At 37.0% G+C, this 16988-nt stretch overlaps 1 protein-coding gene across 2 annotated transcripts; it reads left to right on the top strand.

The window, feature by feature from the left end:
* Positions 1 to 16008, top strand: RSPH4A (radial spoke head component 4A). Of its 2 annotated transcripts, XM_024756669.1 has the most exons (6): positions 1 to 1142; positions 3559 to 3793; positions 8798 to 9532; positions 10593 to 10749; positions 14147 to 14264; positions 15771 to 16008. In XM_024756669.1, exons 1-6 carry the CDS (start codon positions 466 to 468, stop codon positions 16006 to 16008), a joined length of 2160 nt encoding a protein of 719 aa, XP_024612437.1. In that variant the 5' UTR covers positions 1 to 465. The 2 variants fall into 2 exon arrangements, with proteins under 2 accessions (XP_024612437.1, XP_024612438.1); XM_024756670.1 differs by lacking the exon at positions 10593 to 10749 and having other exon boundaries at positions 14147 to 15857.
* Positions 16009 to 16988: the final 980 nt, after the last annotated feature.

Here is a 16988-nt window from a genome sequence, read left to right as displayed (position 1 = left end):
ACACACACACACACACAAGCTCTGTAAATCTATTGTCCCTCCACTAATGCAGGACTCAGTCCTCAACGTGCAACTTGAATCAAACTATCAGAACCTGAAAATCATCCCGCCGGGTCGCGGCTCCTCCTCTCTGCGTCGGACCAGTTCTCAGGTTTCCAACCGCGACTGATGGACTGCAGATTGGATTGGCTGAGCTAGGTAGAGGAGCAGAGGCTCCACCAAATCACAGATCTAGGATTTTCATCTTTCTTGGTCTCCTCCCTAGAATCCTGGCAACAGATGTGTGTTCTTTCTCTTAGGGGAACCCTGCCTGGGGTTGCTATGGAGATAGGACGCTGCGACTTGCAGAGCAACTAGGACCCAGAAATCGCCGAGCAGACCTAAGCAAAGCCACTGCCTTGCGTTGCCTCCTTCCATATCTGTACGCACCCTTCATCCAGAACTTTTTTCCTCTTGACTCCTTCCATGGAAGACTCGACCCCCCTGAAACAAAAAATACAACACCAAGAACTTGGGGAAACAGGGCGGCCGTGGGAAGAAATGGTAACAGCCTCCCAAGATCCTGGACCTGCGTTATCCGAGGCCTCAGAGTCGGAGCAGGGGCCGGAAACTGGACCCCAGCCCAGGAGCAGCCCTCCTGGGATCCCCCAATCTGGAGCCAGCACGCCTGTGGATGACCTCGTAGGACCAGGTGTGTCATCTCCACCTTCCCCATCTCAGGAGCGCTCTTCCACTCCTTCTCCCCTGGCTCTGACCGTGCAGGACCTTATGGCACCATGGCAGTCAGACAAGACCACTAGTGTGATTTCTGAAGCTGGGACACCTCACTTTGACCATTTGGAACAATCATCTGATAACGGAGAGTCAACTCCTCATCAAACATACCAATCAGAGGGAAACACTTTTCATCATTCTCAGCAAACCAAATGTCACCTGTATGGACCGAGGGATGTGAGCTACAACAACTCTAAACGGAAAGAGCTGAGATTTGACATTTTTCAAGAAGAAGACTCAAACAGTAACTATGACCTGGGTCAGCCTGAGTCTGGGGCTTCTGAAGTGGCCCCCAGCATGCTTGAGATTGCCATTCAGAATGCTAAGGCTTACCTACTAAAGTCCAGTAGCAAGTCGGGCTTAAATCTGTAAGTCTTGGAGGAAGGGGGTTGGGGGAGAAATTTGGCAAAGGAAAGTATCTCTGTGTGGGGATGTGTTTCTGTGGGTGAATGGAAATATATCTGAAGTCTGTATGAGCGAGAGAGTGACTTAATAACTCTTTGTATCATAGGACTCAAAATAGGTCACTGGTGGAGATTCTTCTAGCTTCTTTAAAGACCCTAGGTGCACAGATATAAAATCTAGGAATTGTGGAGTCTGGGGTTTGAAAGAAACCATAAAGACAGTGAAGTCCAAGCATCTCTCCAAGATGCTTGTAAAAAAAGAACTGTCTACCAAAATCTAAGCATTCTAAGTGCTTATATGGCTTGGTTTTGAGTCTGCACCCAGGCCAGTGCTAGGGTGATAGATTACCTGCGTTAAACTGGAACTGTCCTGATTGAGCACTGAAAGTTCTGCATCCTAAGAAGCCTCTCAGTCCTAGGCAAACCAGGAGAATTGGTCGCTATACAGGCCACCCAAAAATACATGCCATTTTATCCAGATCTCTTAAAATGTGGTGATCAATGGCCCAGGAATGTTCTGACCATCCCATTACAGCTAAAATTCAGATCTTATCGTTGAGTATAATTTTCTAGAGATTCTTGCTGCCGGGGTAACATAACAATAGAATCAACAGAATTTTAGGGCTAGAAGGGACTTGAGAAAACATCTAATACAATCCACTTGTTTTTTAAGTGAGGGGACTAAGTCATGGAAAAATTAATTTGCTCAAGGTTTCTCTGGCTTACAGCACTCACTGACTCCTACCTTTCCCTCCCTATGCTTTAGCCACATGGCCTCTTCAGTTCCCATGCTGCTCCCTCTGCCTGAAAAGCTTCTGCCCTAAGTCTTTCTAAGTCTTTGCCTGGCTGGCTTCTCATCTTTTAGAAGTCAACTTCCACAGAACTCTATTATAACTGCCTGTTCTTTCCTTCATAGCACGTAAGGCCATTTATAATTGTACATAGACTTATAGACTTATATTTAATGTCTGACTCTCCCACTTAAGTGCAGGCCTTCAGAGTGAGGGACCATGTGAGTTTTGTACACCACTATATACTTAATGCCTAGCACAGTGCTATCAGCTATTTACTGAATAAAGAATGAATTAATGAATGGAAGTACAGGAAATACAGCCCGGACCTTTTGAATCCAGTTAATCCACCACGTAATTTGCTGAGATGCCTCCTGATTAATCAGCAAACATTAAATGAATGCCCATTCAATATACAGTACGTGGCTAATGTTTGCAGCTATTACTTGGCTTTTAAAAATATGAGGTATAATTTTAAAGTCTGAAGAATAAGAAACCAATGAATATTTGATGCGAGAAATCTTCACAAAACCCAAATTAAAATATTATGTATAAATTACTGTTTTTAACTACAATTTACTCACGTTTCAGGGATGTGATTTGCTGCTTAGCAGTGGATTCTATCTGAATTACTGATATAAACTTCTTGTCACAATTCCCTGGGTTAAATAACAAGCATGAATTTACAAACTTTGATAAAATGCCAAAAGAGCTCATTATAACCACTTGAAAGTTCACAATTTAAAACTGAATACAAAACAAAAAACGGGAAAATTTCGTTTACTGAATGATTTTGTAACTGACATTACTTAAATAGCTAAATTTAATTTAATTTCCAAATATTAAGTCTCTGAGGTAACAAATGAATACCTTCCATAATATTCACTATTATTTTCTAAGTGCTTTAGAGCCTGTATTTAAAAATGGCTTTTAGTAAAGGAAAGCTTTAACTCCATCTCCTATATGCAGACCTTATTTGACAGCCATGAAAGCTGCTTTTTGTTGTTGTTGCAATTAAAACAATATTTGCCTAAAATACAAAATTTCACATTGTTGAATAAAAACCCTACAGAAAATAATTGCTTGCTTCTTTTTTGCCAGTCATAATATTTCTGTTCATTTATAAAAATAGCAATATTTTGAGAAAGAATATGATATTCTTCATATATAATATTTGTAAACTGGCCTTCACATTGGTTGCCCATATAATCTACATATTTTTCTTTGACATTCTTAAGATCTGTGAGATAGATACAGATATTAAAGAAAAAAAAAAAAAAAAACTAACCTGGCAGTCCAGTGGTTAAGACTTCACCTTCCAGTGCAGGGTATGTGGGTTCAATCCCTGGTCAGGAAGCTAAGATCCATTAAGCCACGCAGCACTGCCAAAAAAAAAAAGAGAACTTGCTTTGATTTATTTTATGCTCAAAGTTTTTCTTGGCAGTGGTAGAAATTACTGTGTTTTTCCACTAAAAATCTCTAAAGTCTTCGAGTTCTTGAAGTTTCCTAAAAACCCACTGAGAATGCATGAAATGTTTTTCAAATGCTTTTGACAGGGTTATTATCTGGAATTTTCTCTTTTTGGGTAGATATGATCATCTTTCTGAAATGCTGACCAAGGTCTTAGATAAGCGTCCTGAAAATGCTGTGGACATCATTGAAAATGTGAGCCAAGAAGTGAAGATGGAACATTTTAGTATAAAACTGGATACACTCCAAAATGAGAATGAGATGCTTCCAGCCTATGAAATAGCAGAGAAGCAAAAAGCTCTTTTTCTCCAGGGAAATTTAGAAGGAGCTGACCAAGAAATGGAAGATGAAATAGTAAGTCACTCCTGTAAATTTGAATAGGTCAAACTTAGGGTTTGGAGGTTAGTGGGGTGTGGCTTTAAATTCATATCCACTGCCTTTTATAGCTTACTAAATAGTATTGCAGCCTCATTTCACACCACTCATTTCCTTGGTTAGAGTTTCTTATGTTTTCACACAGTGTTTTAGTATTTCAGAGGCTTAGCTGTTTTATATGTTTGTAGGGTTAAACAGCTTGATATCAGAAAAAATGTTTTCTTCATCTTTTATATTCTCCAAAGTACCTGGTACAGATCTTAGTGTGTAGCTGTTTCTTATTAAATATTTGCTGAATGAATGAATAAATGTCACATAATTTAAAATTAGGCTTTAAATCAAGTTGCCTATTTTCCCCTTTAATTTACTGGAAAAATTAAAAGAACTTCTAATGTCATTTGCATTCTCTTCCAAGGCTACTTCTTCCTATTGTGTCTTGACAGTATATATATTATGTCAATGAGACAGGAGAGAAATGAAATATTTCTTTTAATCCTCATAGATAAATTGCTGAAAATATTTACAAAGTTGGTGACAGAGATAAAAAGGTATCATTCGAGAATAAAATCAGCTGTATTACTGAAATTTTACCTCCAAATATTTCAAATCAGTATACGCTACTGTTTCCTAAATGCCTGCATATTTGCAATTTATTCTACTGAGTAATTTATACTGTACATCTACTGAGCTTCTATGTTCTGTTACTATTAGACTATTTAAAACTGTCCTCATACTTGCAAATTTGATGTTTGGAGTAACTTATGTTCAGAAAAGGACATACAGTTCAGTCAAAGAAAGAGGAGGAATAGGGATATGCACAGTAGGTTTACCCTCTAGAGCTCCTTAGCTGTTATAGGGAGACACAAATTGACACAATGAGATATAGAATACTCAGAAGGAACAAGTGATAGGTGTCAAGGATTTGATATTGGCTGACCTTTTCTAAAAATATCTTACTCCAAACACTTGATTATGTAGCCACATATAGTATTGACAAGTCTGGTGGCAAACAGCATGTGGGGATCAAACAGAAGGCAGGCACTCTCATGCAGGAGTTTATCAAAGAAGGTTCGACTCCAGTATGAGAATAGGGCACTGCACTATCTATAGGCACAGTATTACAAGGCAGGGATCTACGTTCTGAACTAGGTTTTGGGATGAGAATACAGATAAGCTGTTCTGATGCTGGAACCTGAGCCTCTTAACCAGATTCCATCAATTCCTCCTAATAAAGAGTAGGATTGGTTTTAGAGAAAGGATGAACCAAGTTATCAGATGAAGATAAAAAGTTCTACCTCAGAGAGTAGAAAGATTCAGGAACAGGAAGACAGGTAGCTCTTGGAACTCTGTCCCAGACTGATATGTTTAGAGTATTAATATTTCTATTCATGTCTTTGAACACACCAGAATTCCTGTTCTTAGTCTTCAGCATTCATTTATTCCTTCACCCATTGATTTGCAAACATACCTGCATGCTAGGTACTGACATATACACATAAAAAAGACTTTTCTAACTTAACGTTGGTCACAGTCTAGTGAAAGAGGTAAAAAAAGATTAAAGTTATTTGGCTACTGCAGTAATAGAGGTATGGTGGAAAAAACAGGGGCTTTTGAATTAGATCTGAATTTGAATCCTAGTTCAATCACTTATTCCCTGTGTGACTCTAAATGACTAAACCTTTCCAAGCCTCAGGGGTAATCACATGGCAACAACTTGAGGGGTAGAGGTCCTATATATAAAGGATCTGGCACATCCTAGAAACTTAATGAATAGTAGCAGTTACTACTGCGTTGTTTCGACAAGCTATGAGCAACTAACTCTGCTATTAGGGTCTGGGCAATGCTTTGTAATGGCAGTGATATTTCATTTCGATCATGAAGGATAAGTAGAAGTTCACCAGGTGAAGACTATAAGGCATAAAATTCTGGGCCAAAAGCACAATAAAATGTCAAGAGAGATTATTTAGCATTTGGGAAACTGACTTCAGATTTGAGGGATTTTGAGTGAAGGAAATGAAGCAAGCAAGGTGCTTTAAAGCTAGACTGCTCACCGTGTATTGATAAGAAATTGATCTCTTGCGTACAGTGGGAAATTAATAGAGGCTTTTAGTAGAGAAAGCATGGTCTGACTTATGGTTTAGGAACATAAATTTGGTAGTAATGTGGAGCAGAATGAAAGAAGAAGGGTTTGAATGGGGACAAGGAAGACAGTATTAGAAGACTTCTGTGACAGGACAAGTAGTCCAGGTGGAGACTAGCATGTTAAAGAGGAGGGGATAATGCCAACAGCTCTTTAGGTGGTGGAATCAATAGGACTTTAACTAAATATGAGAGTCAAGGGAGTCAGAGGGAGCAAGGATGACTGAACTTTCTAGTTTGGGAAACTGAGTGATGGTGATATCTTTGGAAAATATTCAGATTGAAAGTTCTCGTAGCTGGCTAGGAATAAGGGTGTGAAATGTAGGAGGAAAGTTAGAGTGAGACAAGTAGATTTTAAAAACCACATATCACTTGGGTTGGTGTGGGAGAAATCTTCTAAGCATAAAGTGCTGAGTGATGAGATGACTGAAATTTTGAGGACACTGATATTTAGGCCTCAATTAATTAAAAAGACTAAGAAGTAATAGTTATAGAAGACAGAGTAGGATCAGAGCGCGTGGTGCAATAGATCCCAAAGAAACAGTCTTACAATCAGATGAGATTAGGATTGAAAAAAGTCATTATGCTTATTTTGACACTCTATTTTTCAACTCAAGTTATAATACAAATGAGAGCAGATCATTTGTAAGAATAGCAAAGTGCTCTTAATTTCTCAGGGTCTAAAGGTTGTCTTGCCAAGTTATCCCTAGCTCAGTTAAGGTTATTTTCTACTTTCTCAAAAATGTTTTTCTAGAGTTCACTTGAGACTCTTTTTATTTTCCTGTATTTCTTTTTTGGAATTATTTCTGCTTTTCTCATTTTAAACCCCAAATTATTTATCATAAGTAGAAGCAAGCATCTAACTAAATTATGTCTTCAAATGTAGTCATGCCTGAGCATTTACCTTATTATACATTCCATTTATTTATCCTGTATATTACACCCATATTGATTTTTATTTACTCTATATCTTACCATATGCATATTATAAATATTTATTAAATGTATGATAATATATAAAAACATATATAAGCATATATTTATAAAAATTATTTTCTAAATATCTGTAGGTAGGTTTTGCTATATTTATTTGGCAAATATGGCATTTTAAAATTTTTTAATGTTTTTTGAATTTTATTTTTTACTACAGCAGGTTCTTATTGGTTATCTATTTTATATATATTACTGTATGCTATATTTTATTATTTCAAGATAGTAAAGGGGCCACTTAAATATTTCTTATAAGGAGAGGATGTTGGACTTTTTTTTCCATGGTAGGTTATTACAAGATATTGAATATAGTTCCCTGTGTTATACAGTAAATCCTTGTTGCTTATCTATTTTATGTATAATAGTTTGTATCTGTTAATCCCATACTCAATTTATCCCTCCCCTCCCTTTCCCCTTTGCTAACCATAAATTTGTTTTCTGTGTCTGTGAGTCTATTTCTGTTTTGTATATAGATTCATTTACATTAGTTTTTAGATTCTACATGTAAGTGATATATAATATTTGTCTTCCTGTCTTACTTCACTTAGTATGATATTCTCTAGGTCCATCCATGTTGCTGCAAATGGCAATAGTTCATTCTTATGGCTGAGTAGTATTCCGTTGTATACACATACCACATCTTCTTAAACCAGTCATCTGTTGATGGGAACTTGGGTTGTTTCCATGTCTTGGCTATTGTAAATAGTGCTGCTATAAACATCAGGGTGCATGTATCTTTTGCAGTTGTGTCTTTGTTTTCTTCAGATACATACCCAGGCATGGAACTGCTGGATAATATGATGGTTCTATTTTAAATTTTTTAAGGAACCTCCATACTGTTTTCCATAGTGGCTACACCAATTTACATTCCCAACAGCGTAGGAGAGTTCCTTTTCTCCTTGTAGATTTTTTGATGATAGCTATTCCGACCAGCGTGAGGTGATACCTATTGTGGTTTTGATTTGTAGTCTCTAATAATTAGTGATATTGAGCATCTTTTCATGTGCCTGTTGGCCATCTGTATATCTTCTTTAGAGAAATGTCTATTTAGGTCTTCTGCCCATTTTCTGATTGGGTTGTTTGTTTTTTGATATTGAGTTGTATAAACTGTTTGTATGTTTTGGATATTGACCCCTTGTCAGCAGCATCATTTGCAAATATTTTCTCCCATTCCCTAGGTTGTCTTTATGTTTTGTTAGTATTTTCTTTTGCTATGCAAAAGCTTGTAAGTTTGATTAGGTCCCATTTATTTTTGCTTTTATTTCTTTTGCCTTGGGAGACTGATCTAAGAAAATATTGCTATGATTTATGTCCAAGAATGTTTTGCCTATGTTCTCTTCTAGGAGTTTTATGGTGTTGTGACTTATATTCAGCTCTTTAAGCCATTTTCAGTTTATTTTTGTATATGGTGTGAGGGTGTACTAATTTCATTGATTTATATGTAGCTGTCCAGCTTTCCCAATACCACTTGCTGAAGAGACTGTCTTTTCTCCATTGTATATTCTTATCTCCTTTGTCGTGGATTATTTGGCCATGGGTGTGTGGGTTTATTTCTGGGCTCTCTATTCTGTTCCATTGATCTATATGTCTGCTTTTGTGCCAAAACCATGCTGATTTGATTACTATAGCATTGTAGTATTGTCTGAAGTCTGGGAGGGTTATACCTCCAGCTTTGTTTTTTCCTCAGGTTGCTTTGGCAATTCTGGGTCTTCTGTAGTTCCATATAAATTTTAGAATTAATTGTTCTAGTTCTGTGAAAAATGTCATGGTTTTCAAAAATAGGGATCACATTAATGTAGACTGCAAACAGTTCTCTTATGGATAAAATATTAATCACAGCAATTGTATTCCCAGGCAGAACACTCTCTTCCAAATGTAATGGAGTCAGCTTTTTATTTTGAACAAGCTGGAGTCGGTTTGGGCACAGATGAGACTTATCGCATATTTCTTGCCCTCAAGCAGCTTACTGACACCCACCCAATCCAAAAATGTCGTTTCTGGGGTAAGATCTTAGGTCTGGAAATGAATTATATTGTAGCTGAAGTGGAATTCCGCGAGGGAGAAGATGAAGAGGAGGTGGAAGAGGAAGATGAACCTGAAGAGAGGGACAATGGAGACAATGAAGCTGATGAAGATGAATTACCAAGGTCCTTTTACAAGGCCCCACAGTCTATTCCAAAGGAAGAAAGCAGAACAGGTGCCAACAAATATGTCTATTTTGTTTGCAATGAACCAGGAAGACCATGGGTGAAGTTACCAGGAGTTACACCTGCACAAATTGTTATTGCAAGAAAAATCAAGAAATTTTTCACTGGGCGATTGGATACCCCCATCGTAAGCTACCCACCCTTCCCAGGAAATGAGAGTAATTACTTACGAGCACAAATTGCCAGAATTTCAGCAGGGACTCAGGTCAGCCCTCTAGGATTCTATCATTTTGGTGAAGAAGAAGAAGGAGAAGAGGAGGAAGAAACAGAAGGCAGGCGAGATAGCTTTGAAGAAAACCCTGATTTTGAAGGCATCCAAGTGATTGATCTAGTGGAATCCCTATCCAATTGGGTTCATCATGTACAACATATACTCCCTCAGGTAGGGGCTTTGCAATTCTCAATCTATCATCTAGTCAGCAAATATTTATTAAATTCTGTCTACAATGCATACAATATATACAAGACAAAGGCCTTCAGACTCCAGAGACAATTAAAAAACCTAGTGAAAACAGAGTACTGTATAATTGCCAAGTAGTATAAACCTGTGATCCAAATGTAAATAAAATAAATATTCCTATGGAGTATTTGACAAGTTACATAAGGATTTAGATTTAGGTGTGTTGTGAAATTATTTTCTATATGTTAAATATAGATGGTACATTAATTTTGGTAGGAGTTCTTTTATTCTATTTTTATAATACAAGGAACTTTTTTTGCCAAGAATGATAAAAGATTCTAACAAAAACAAGTAAACAGTGTTCTATAACAGTTATATAGAACCTATTCTGCCAGTTGTTCTTAATAGCACTTTATATGTATTATCTCATTTAAAACTCACAACTGTATGAAAGACTAATATCCTTATTTTACAGATGACGAAATTAAGGCAGAGGGTTTAGGAAATGTCACAAGGGGAATATAGCTAATAAACAACAGGGTCAGATGTGAATGGGCAGAATGGATCCAGAGTCCATACTCTTAATCCATCTGTTAAACTGTCTCATCTGCAGGTAGAAAATCTTCATTATACTTTAATGTACATAAGAGATATTCTTAAATACCTCTAGATGAGTTAATTAAATGAGAAATTATAAGCCACAAACTCCATACCTAATCTTATTATCACATTTTTGTTATTAATAATAGTAACTTACCTTCACATAAATCAGTAAAATGATTACCTTCTTCACCAAGGTTCTAATGATTTTAATATATAAATGTCCTGTAACTTCAAGAAGTGGGCAGATTCTTGAAATAAATAGTACAGTCTTTGCTTAAAATAACATTGATCAAAACAGCTTTTGGTAAATATATGTTGAATGATCGATCAATATGCCACATAATGGGACGTCATGCAGATAATTACTTCAATCCAAAAGAATATTTTGATATTTTAAGGTCCTTGTTAGACTACTAAATCTTCCAACATTTATACCCAGGGTCGCTGTAATTGGTTCAACCCCAAACGAAAAAGTGAGGAAGAAGAAGCAGCGGAAGCAGAAGCAGAAGAAGAAGAAGAAGAAGAAAGAGAAGAGCTTGACTACATAGAACAGGAAGTAGGGCCTCCTCTCTTGACACCAATCTCTGAAGATTTAGGTAATTTCACACAATATATTTGTGTGTGTGTGTATAGTCATACATAAGTATGTACACATGTACGTACAAGCAAACTTTGGAGGTATTGCGGGATAAATTCCAGACCACTGCAATAAAGTGAGTCAATAATTTTTTGGTTTCCCAGTGCATATAAAAGTTTTGTTTACACTCTACTGTAGTCTATTAAGTGTGCAATAACATTATTTCCCAAAATATGTACATACCTTAATTTAAAAACACTGTATTGTGGGGGGATGAGAGAATTAGGTGAGGGAAATTAAGAGGTACAAACTTCCAGTTACAAAATAAATGAGTCAAGGGTATGAAATGTACAGTGTGGGGAATATAGTCCAAATAAAAAGGTCTTTGTATGGTGACATACAAAGTGGCTGAACTTGTCGTGGTGATCATTTTGAAATGTATAGAAAATAAATCACTATGTTGTGTAACAGGAACTAACATAGTGTTGTAGGTCAATTATACAAAAAAACAAATATACATGCAAACTCAAAGAAAAAGAGATCAAACTGGAAGAAAAAATATTGTATTGCTAAAAAATGCTAACCATCATCTGAGCCTTCAGCGACTCATAATCTTTTTACTGGTGGAGAGTCTTTCCTTGATGTTGATGGCTGTTGACTAATCAGGGTGGTGGCTGGTGAAGGTCTTAAAATAAGACGACAAGGAAGTTTACCACATTGACTCTTCCTTTCGCAAAGGATTTCTCAGTAGCATGCAAAGCTGTTTGATAGCATTTTACTCACAGTAGAAAACTGAAGTCAATCTTCTCAAACTCTGCCACTGCTTATTAACTAAGTTTATGTCATATGTAAATCCTTTGTATTCGTTTCAACAATCTTCACAGCATTTTCACCAGGAGTAGATTCCATGTCCATGTCAAGAAACCACTGTCTTTGTTCATCCATAAGAAGCAACTCCTTACCATTCAAGTTTTATCATGAGATTGCAGCAATTCAGTCACCACTTCTTTTTTTTGTGTGTGTGTTACGCGGGCCTCTCACTGTTGCGGCCTCTCCCGTTGCGGAGCACAGGCTCCGGACGCGCAGGCTCAGCGGCCATGGCTCACGGGCCCAGCTGCTCCGCGGCATGTGGGATCCTCCCAGACCGGGGCACGAACCCGTGTCCCCTGCATCGGCAGGCGGACTCTCAACCACTGCGCCACCAGGGAAGCCCTGGCACCACTTCTAATTACAGTTCTCTTGCTATTTCCACCACATCTGCAATTAGTTCTTCCAACTGAAGTCTTGATCCCCTCAAAGTCATCCATGAGGGTTGGAATCAATGTCTTCCAAACTCCTGTTAATGTTGACATTTTGACCACTTCCCATGAATCATATATGTTCTTAATGGCATCTAGAAAGGTGAATCCTTTCCAGGTTTTCCTTTTTAAATTTTATTTGTTAAATTCTCCCATTTATTTTTTCCTTCCAGTTGTATTGATATAATTGACATACAGCACTGTATAAGTTTAAGGTGTAAGACATAATGATTTGACTAAAATACATCACAAAATGATAACCACAATAAGTTTAGTCACCACCCATTATCTCATATAGTTAAAAAAGAAAAATGAAAAAGAATTTTCCTTGTGACGTGATGAGAACTCTCAGGATTTACTCTATTCACACCTTTCATATATAACACACATCAGTGTTAATTATATTAATCATGTTGTACATGACATCCCTAGTACCTACTTATTAGGATGTTTGTACCTTTTGACCACCTTCCTTCAATTTCAATTCCCCTTCCGACAACCCACCATCTCTGGTAATCACAAACCTGATCTCTTGTTTTATGAGCTTTTTTGTTTGTTTTTGAAGTATAATTGACCTACAGCACAATATTAGTTCCTGGTGCACAACATAATTCACCGTTGTTGGAGCAGTCAGAACACACACAATATTTATAGAATTAAGTTCTCTGTTTTACATGGGCATGGTTTTTGGTACCCCAATACAATTACAATAGTAACATTAAAGATCACAGATCACCATAACAAATACAATAATAATGAAAAAGTCTGAAATACTGAGAGAATTACCAAAATGTTAGAGACACGAGGTGAGCAAGTGCTGTTGGAAAAAATGGTGTCAACAGGCTTGCTTGATGCAGGGTTGCCACAAAATTTCAATTTGCAAAAAACTCCATACCTGTTAAGCACAATAAAACAAGGTATGCCATACTATGTATGTATACAATGTAATATATATTTTTATATATATACCAAATACTCTCTCTATATTGATACTGTATATGTATATATACACAGATATTTCCTGCTTTTCGAAAGATAGACTTACATCACTTTGCTTTTATGAGAGAACTACATTAGTACCTATTTTCACTGATAGAAATCCAGAGGATTTTCTCTTTTACGAAGAAAAAAAAAAAAGGCAAAAATAGCGTTCAGCACTTGTTTTGCAGTGAGCAGTTACAGAAGCAGCACACACTTCAATCTGTCAGAGGGGCACCTCCAAGCTCCTTCTCCAGTAACTACACTCAGCATCTCAGCATCAAGTTGCCATAGCTTTGAACTGTGCTTGTGAGTTTCTATGCTTTATCTCAGTTAATCTCGTCAATACATTAGCAAGATGTGTCCTAAGGTAATTGCTTCTTCGCTCTATGTCATTTCAGCTTAAAAAAGGTTTCATAGGAATGCTCTACTTTTGGATAGTGGGAGAAACCTGTGTACACACACACACACACACACACACACACACACTACAGTACATGGTAGGAATAAAGAACGTAATGTAGCTGGCCCCACCGAGAACTGTCTAGGACAGGGGTTGCAGGAGTGCACTGCAGAAGAAGTATAATGTGGCTCTACCTCTTAGTGGAAATGCTGATAGCTACCTTTTTTATCATTCTTGTTTTGCATTCTACAGATCATAAACACATGACATAGCTAAAATATGAGGTACTGTTTTTGGTTTTTTTCTAATCTACTATTGCTTTCATATTCTTTTTTTCTTCCTATTCAGTTTTGGAGCATTCATGCTTATAACCCTAGCTCTCTTTCGTAATAATGATTTGGTCATCACGTATTTTTCCCTCCGCCACATAGGCCTCCTCTTGTAAAACTTATTTTCTCTGCTTTACAAATGTACACACACATATAAACACACACAAATATATATATATACACATATGTGTGTGTATATATATATCTATATAAATGTATACACACATTTTTTTTCAAATTTCATTTAACGTTCATATAATACCCTCCTGCTCTTATGTTAAGCTGCTAATGTTTTAACTTTATGTCAAGTGTGTATTTTAAGATTTATAAATACAGCTTTTCTGTTACACAGTATATCCTTGTCTATTTAGCAGTTAAGTCTATTTTGAATTTGTCTTTGGTTTACAGAGATCCAGAATATACCGCCTTGGACAACACGGTTATCCTCAAATCTCATTCCTCAATATGCTATAGCAGTCCTTAGATCCAACCTTTGGACTGGAGCATATGCCTTTTCCAATGGCAAGTAAGTATGTGACAACTTACAAGGCTATTATTTTGATTATTTAACTTCTGGAAATTATAAGTTATCACTGGAATGTCAAGTGTGTATGGCATAAGATTAATTCAAACAACATCCATCTTATACAACAAAGCATAAAATTTAGAACATTAGAGTAATTCAGACTTCTGCCTTTTCATCTGAATTATCCAATTAATGGGGCTAAAATATGTTTTTTCTTCTATGATTATTTGAGTAATTGATATTCATTTCATGGAGGTAATTCTAAGCAGTATTTAGTTTAAATCTCATCATTTTTGTTGGATATCTTGATAAAAGATAATTTAAAATATGTATGATTTAGGCTATCACTTTCAAAAGAGTTAGGATAAGAGGATAGTAAACGTCCTTTAATTCCTCACCCAGAGCTTACACTTTCATTTGTCTTATGCTTCCATGTCTTACTTAATAACCTAGTGTCAGAAGCTCGGCTGAGCTGGAGAGCTGAGCGGTCAAATGTCAAAGTAGCCATTAAAGCAACAAGCCAGAAATGAAAATGTTAAGCCTTTAATCACTTACTGTGATGGTATAACCAAGTTGAAGGACTGATTCCCCCCACCCCAACCCCGTTCCATTTTCCCCCATGGAATGGCACACTGGTGGAAGGTCAGATGGGTCAGCAGAGTTGTGGGGTCATCTCAATGACAAGCAAGTCCCCACGTAAGGCTCCTGCAGTTTTAAGGACCTGTGACCAGAGAAAGGTGGGGAGGACTAGGGAAAAGTACTGGGTACTGAGTCAAGAGTAGGGGAAGTGTCTATAAGGTCTCCCCTTCTCTCACCCAACCCTCATTAGGAAGCCTTGGCAAAGGGGCCTGAAGAAGACCTCTGCTGAAGGCCTCAGATGAAGAGGCCTGGGAATGAAGGCACCTGGGCCAGGAACACAATTGTGTTAAGAGCATGACAGGCCAGAGGGGCCAGAATCCTTGACCACAACGCTCTCTTAGAGATTGCAGTGCACTGGCTATGTACCAAGTCTGGGGTGGAGAGGGCAGTTTCCCTGCTGTGAGGCCTAACTAGGTAAAGCTTTTGTAATTGCTCAAGGATGGACCTGAAAAAACACACATAGGTTGTTAACCACAAGTCCAACTTCTCACCCAGCTAAGAGTTTTCAAGGTTGGCAACTTCTTAATTCTTTCTAACTCTAAGGAAGGTATGTAATTTTTAACTTCATTGCTTTGTTTTTCTGAAAATAATTAAAAGATGAAAGGCTGTGGTCCAGGTGTAGGGTACATTTTGACAGGGTCTGGCCCTATGTTTTCTTAACCAGCTTAAGCAGTTTGGATCATAGTAATTCCCTGTGGTAAAAGAATCATTTAGGGATATTTCATCTCTAATGCATTTAAAATATACTGTACTGTTTTAACATTATGGGACTATGATACTCTAAGTACCTTATCCTTACAGAAAATAAGGTTCAATTTTTCTTACTGAAAAATTATACAATGATCTACATTTTTTTTTAACTTACAGAAAGTTTGAAAATTTCTACATAGGCTGGGGTCATAAATATAGTCCAGACAGCTATACACCTCCAGTTCCACCACCAGTTTATCAAGAGTACCCCAGTGGACCAGAAATTACAGAAATGGATGACCCTAGTGTGGAAGAGGAGCAGGCTTTCAGGGCTGCACAAGAAGCAGCTGTAAATTCAACAGAGGAAAATGAAGAAACTGAGGAAGATGAAGATGAGGAAGATGACTATGACTAATAAAAATAAAATTAGCCCAGTTTTATGAGATTGATACACACATATTCCTTATTTGGGACTGATATATATATATATATACACACATATAGTTGCCTATATATATATAGGCAACTATTGATGTGCAAAATACCATTCCTTGAAAATATAAAATTTGGAATTTTGTATGTATAACTATTAATATGTACTTTTAGAAAGATACTCAATGGATTTTTCAGAGGCTAAATGACATTTTCTTACATTACTGTTTTGATGGCTGCAGCTAATGGAATATGTGCCTCTATATTTTTTCTCTTTTTTTTTAAGTCTCAGGTTGAATTTCTAATATGGCAAACATGGAAATACATAACCCACAAAAGCTCCTTGGGAACGTAAATATTTTTTGAGCATCAAGGAATACTGAGACCAAAAATATTGAAAATAACTAAATTAGAGCGTGTGTTCTTAAGCAATCTGTGATATTGTATGCAAATACTGTGTGTATATACTGTGTACTGTGTGTATATACATGCAAATACTGTGTGTATATACATCTCTCTATATATATTCCCCCCCTGTGGGGAGAGGGTATGTAACTCCACCACCTGCTCAAAGACTGTGGGAACATTCAAATTTTTTAACTCTTTTGCTTGTTGCTTCTTAAAGAAATGTCTCAATGTAACTCTTCTTTCATCCTACAGAAACCTGTTTTATCTGATTTCAGGGAAAACAATTTGCACAGACAGCTAGCTGGGACATCCAAAGACTTCAAACTGATATCTTCTACCACTGCTTTTCTAAAATTAGTTATTTGCATTCATCAAAACAGTATTTTTAAGTTCTATATGTGATGTGCCAGGCACTGTGGGGCTACTGTTAAAAACTAGACATTGCTCCTGAAATCTTCGCGCTTACATTTAAGGAGGGAATAATTAGAATAGCAGGTATTGTGATACAAATATTACACCATAGGACAGTGTCTGTCAAACTCTGTGGTGAAGAAC

Source organism: Neophocaena asiaeorientalis, unplaced genomic scaffold (genome assembly GCF_003031525.2).
Source record: "Neophocaena asiaeorientalis asiaeorientalis breed wild unplaced genomic scaffold, Neophocaena_asiaeorientalis_V1.1 scaffold125, whole genome shotgun sequence".
NCBI classification, from domain to species: Eukaryota; Metazoa; Chordata; class Mammalia; order Artiodactyla; family Phocoenidae; genus Neophocaena; species Neophocaena asiaeorientalis.
The sequence above is the reverse complement of the archived record's forward strand: the minus strand, read 5'-3'. Positions and strand labels throughout refer to the sequence as shown.

Coding starts and splice junctions, on each gene's coding strand:
- RSPH4A (XM_024756669.1), top strand. CDS start 466: ATGGAAGACTCGACCCCCCTGAAACAAAAAATACAACACCAAGAACTT. Junction 3,794..8,797: donor AAGAAATGGAAGATGAAATA/GTAAGTCACTCC, acceptor TTGTATTCCCAG/GCAGAACACTCTCTTCCAAA. Junction 9,533..10,592: donor TACAACATATACTCCCTCAG/GTAGGGGCTTTG, acceptor ATTTATACCCAG/GGTCGCTGTAATTGGTTCAA.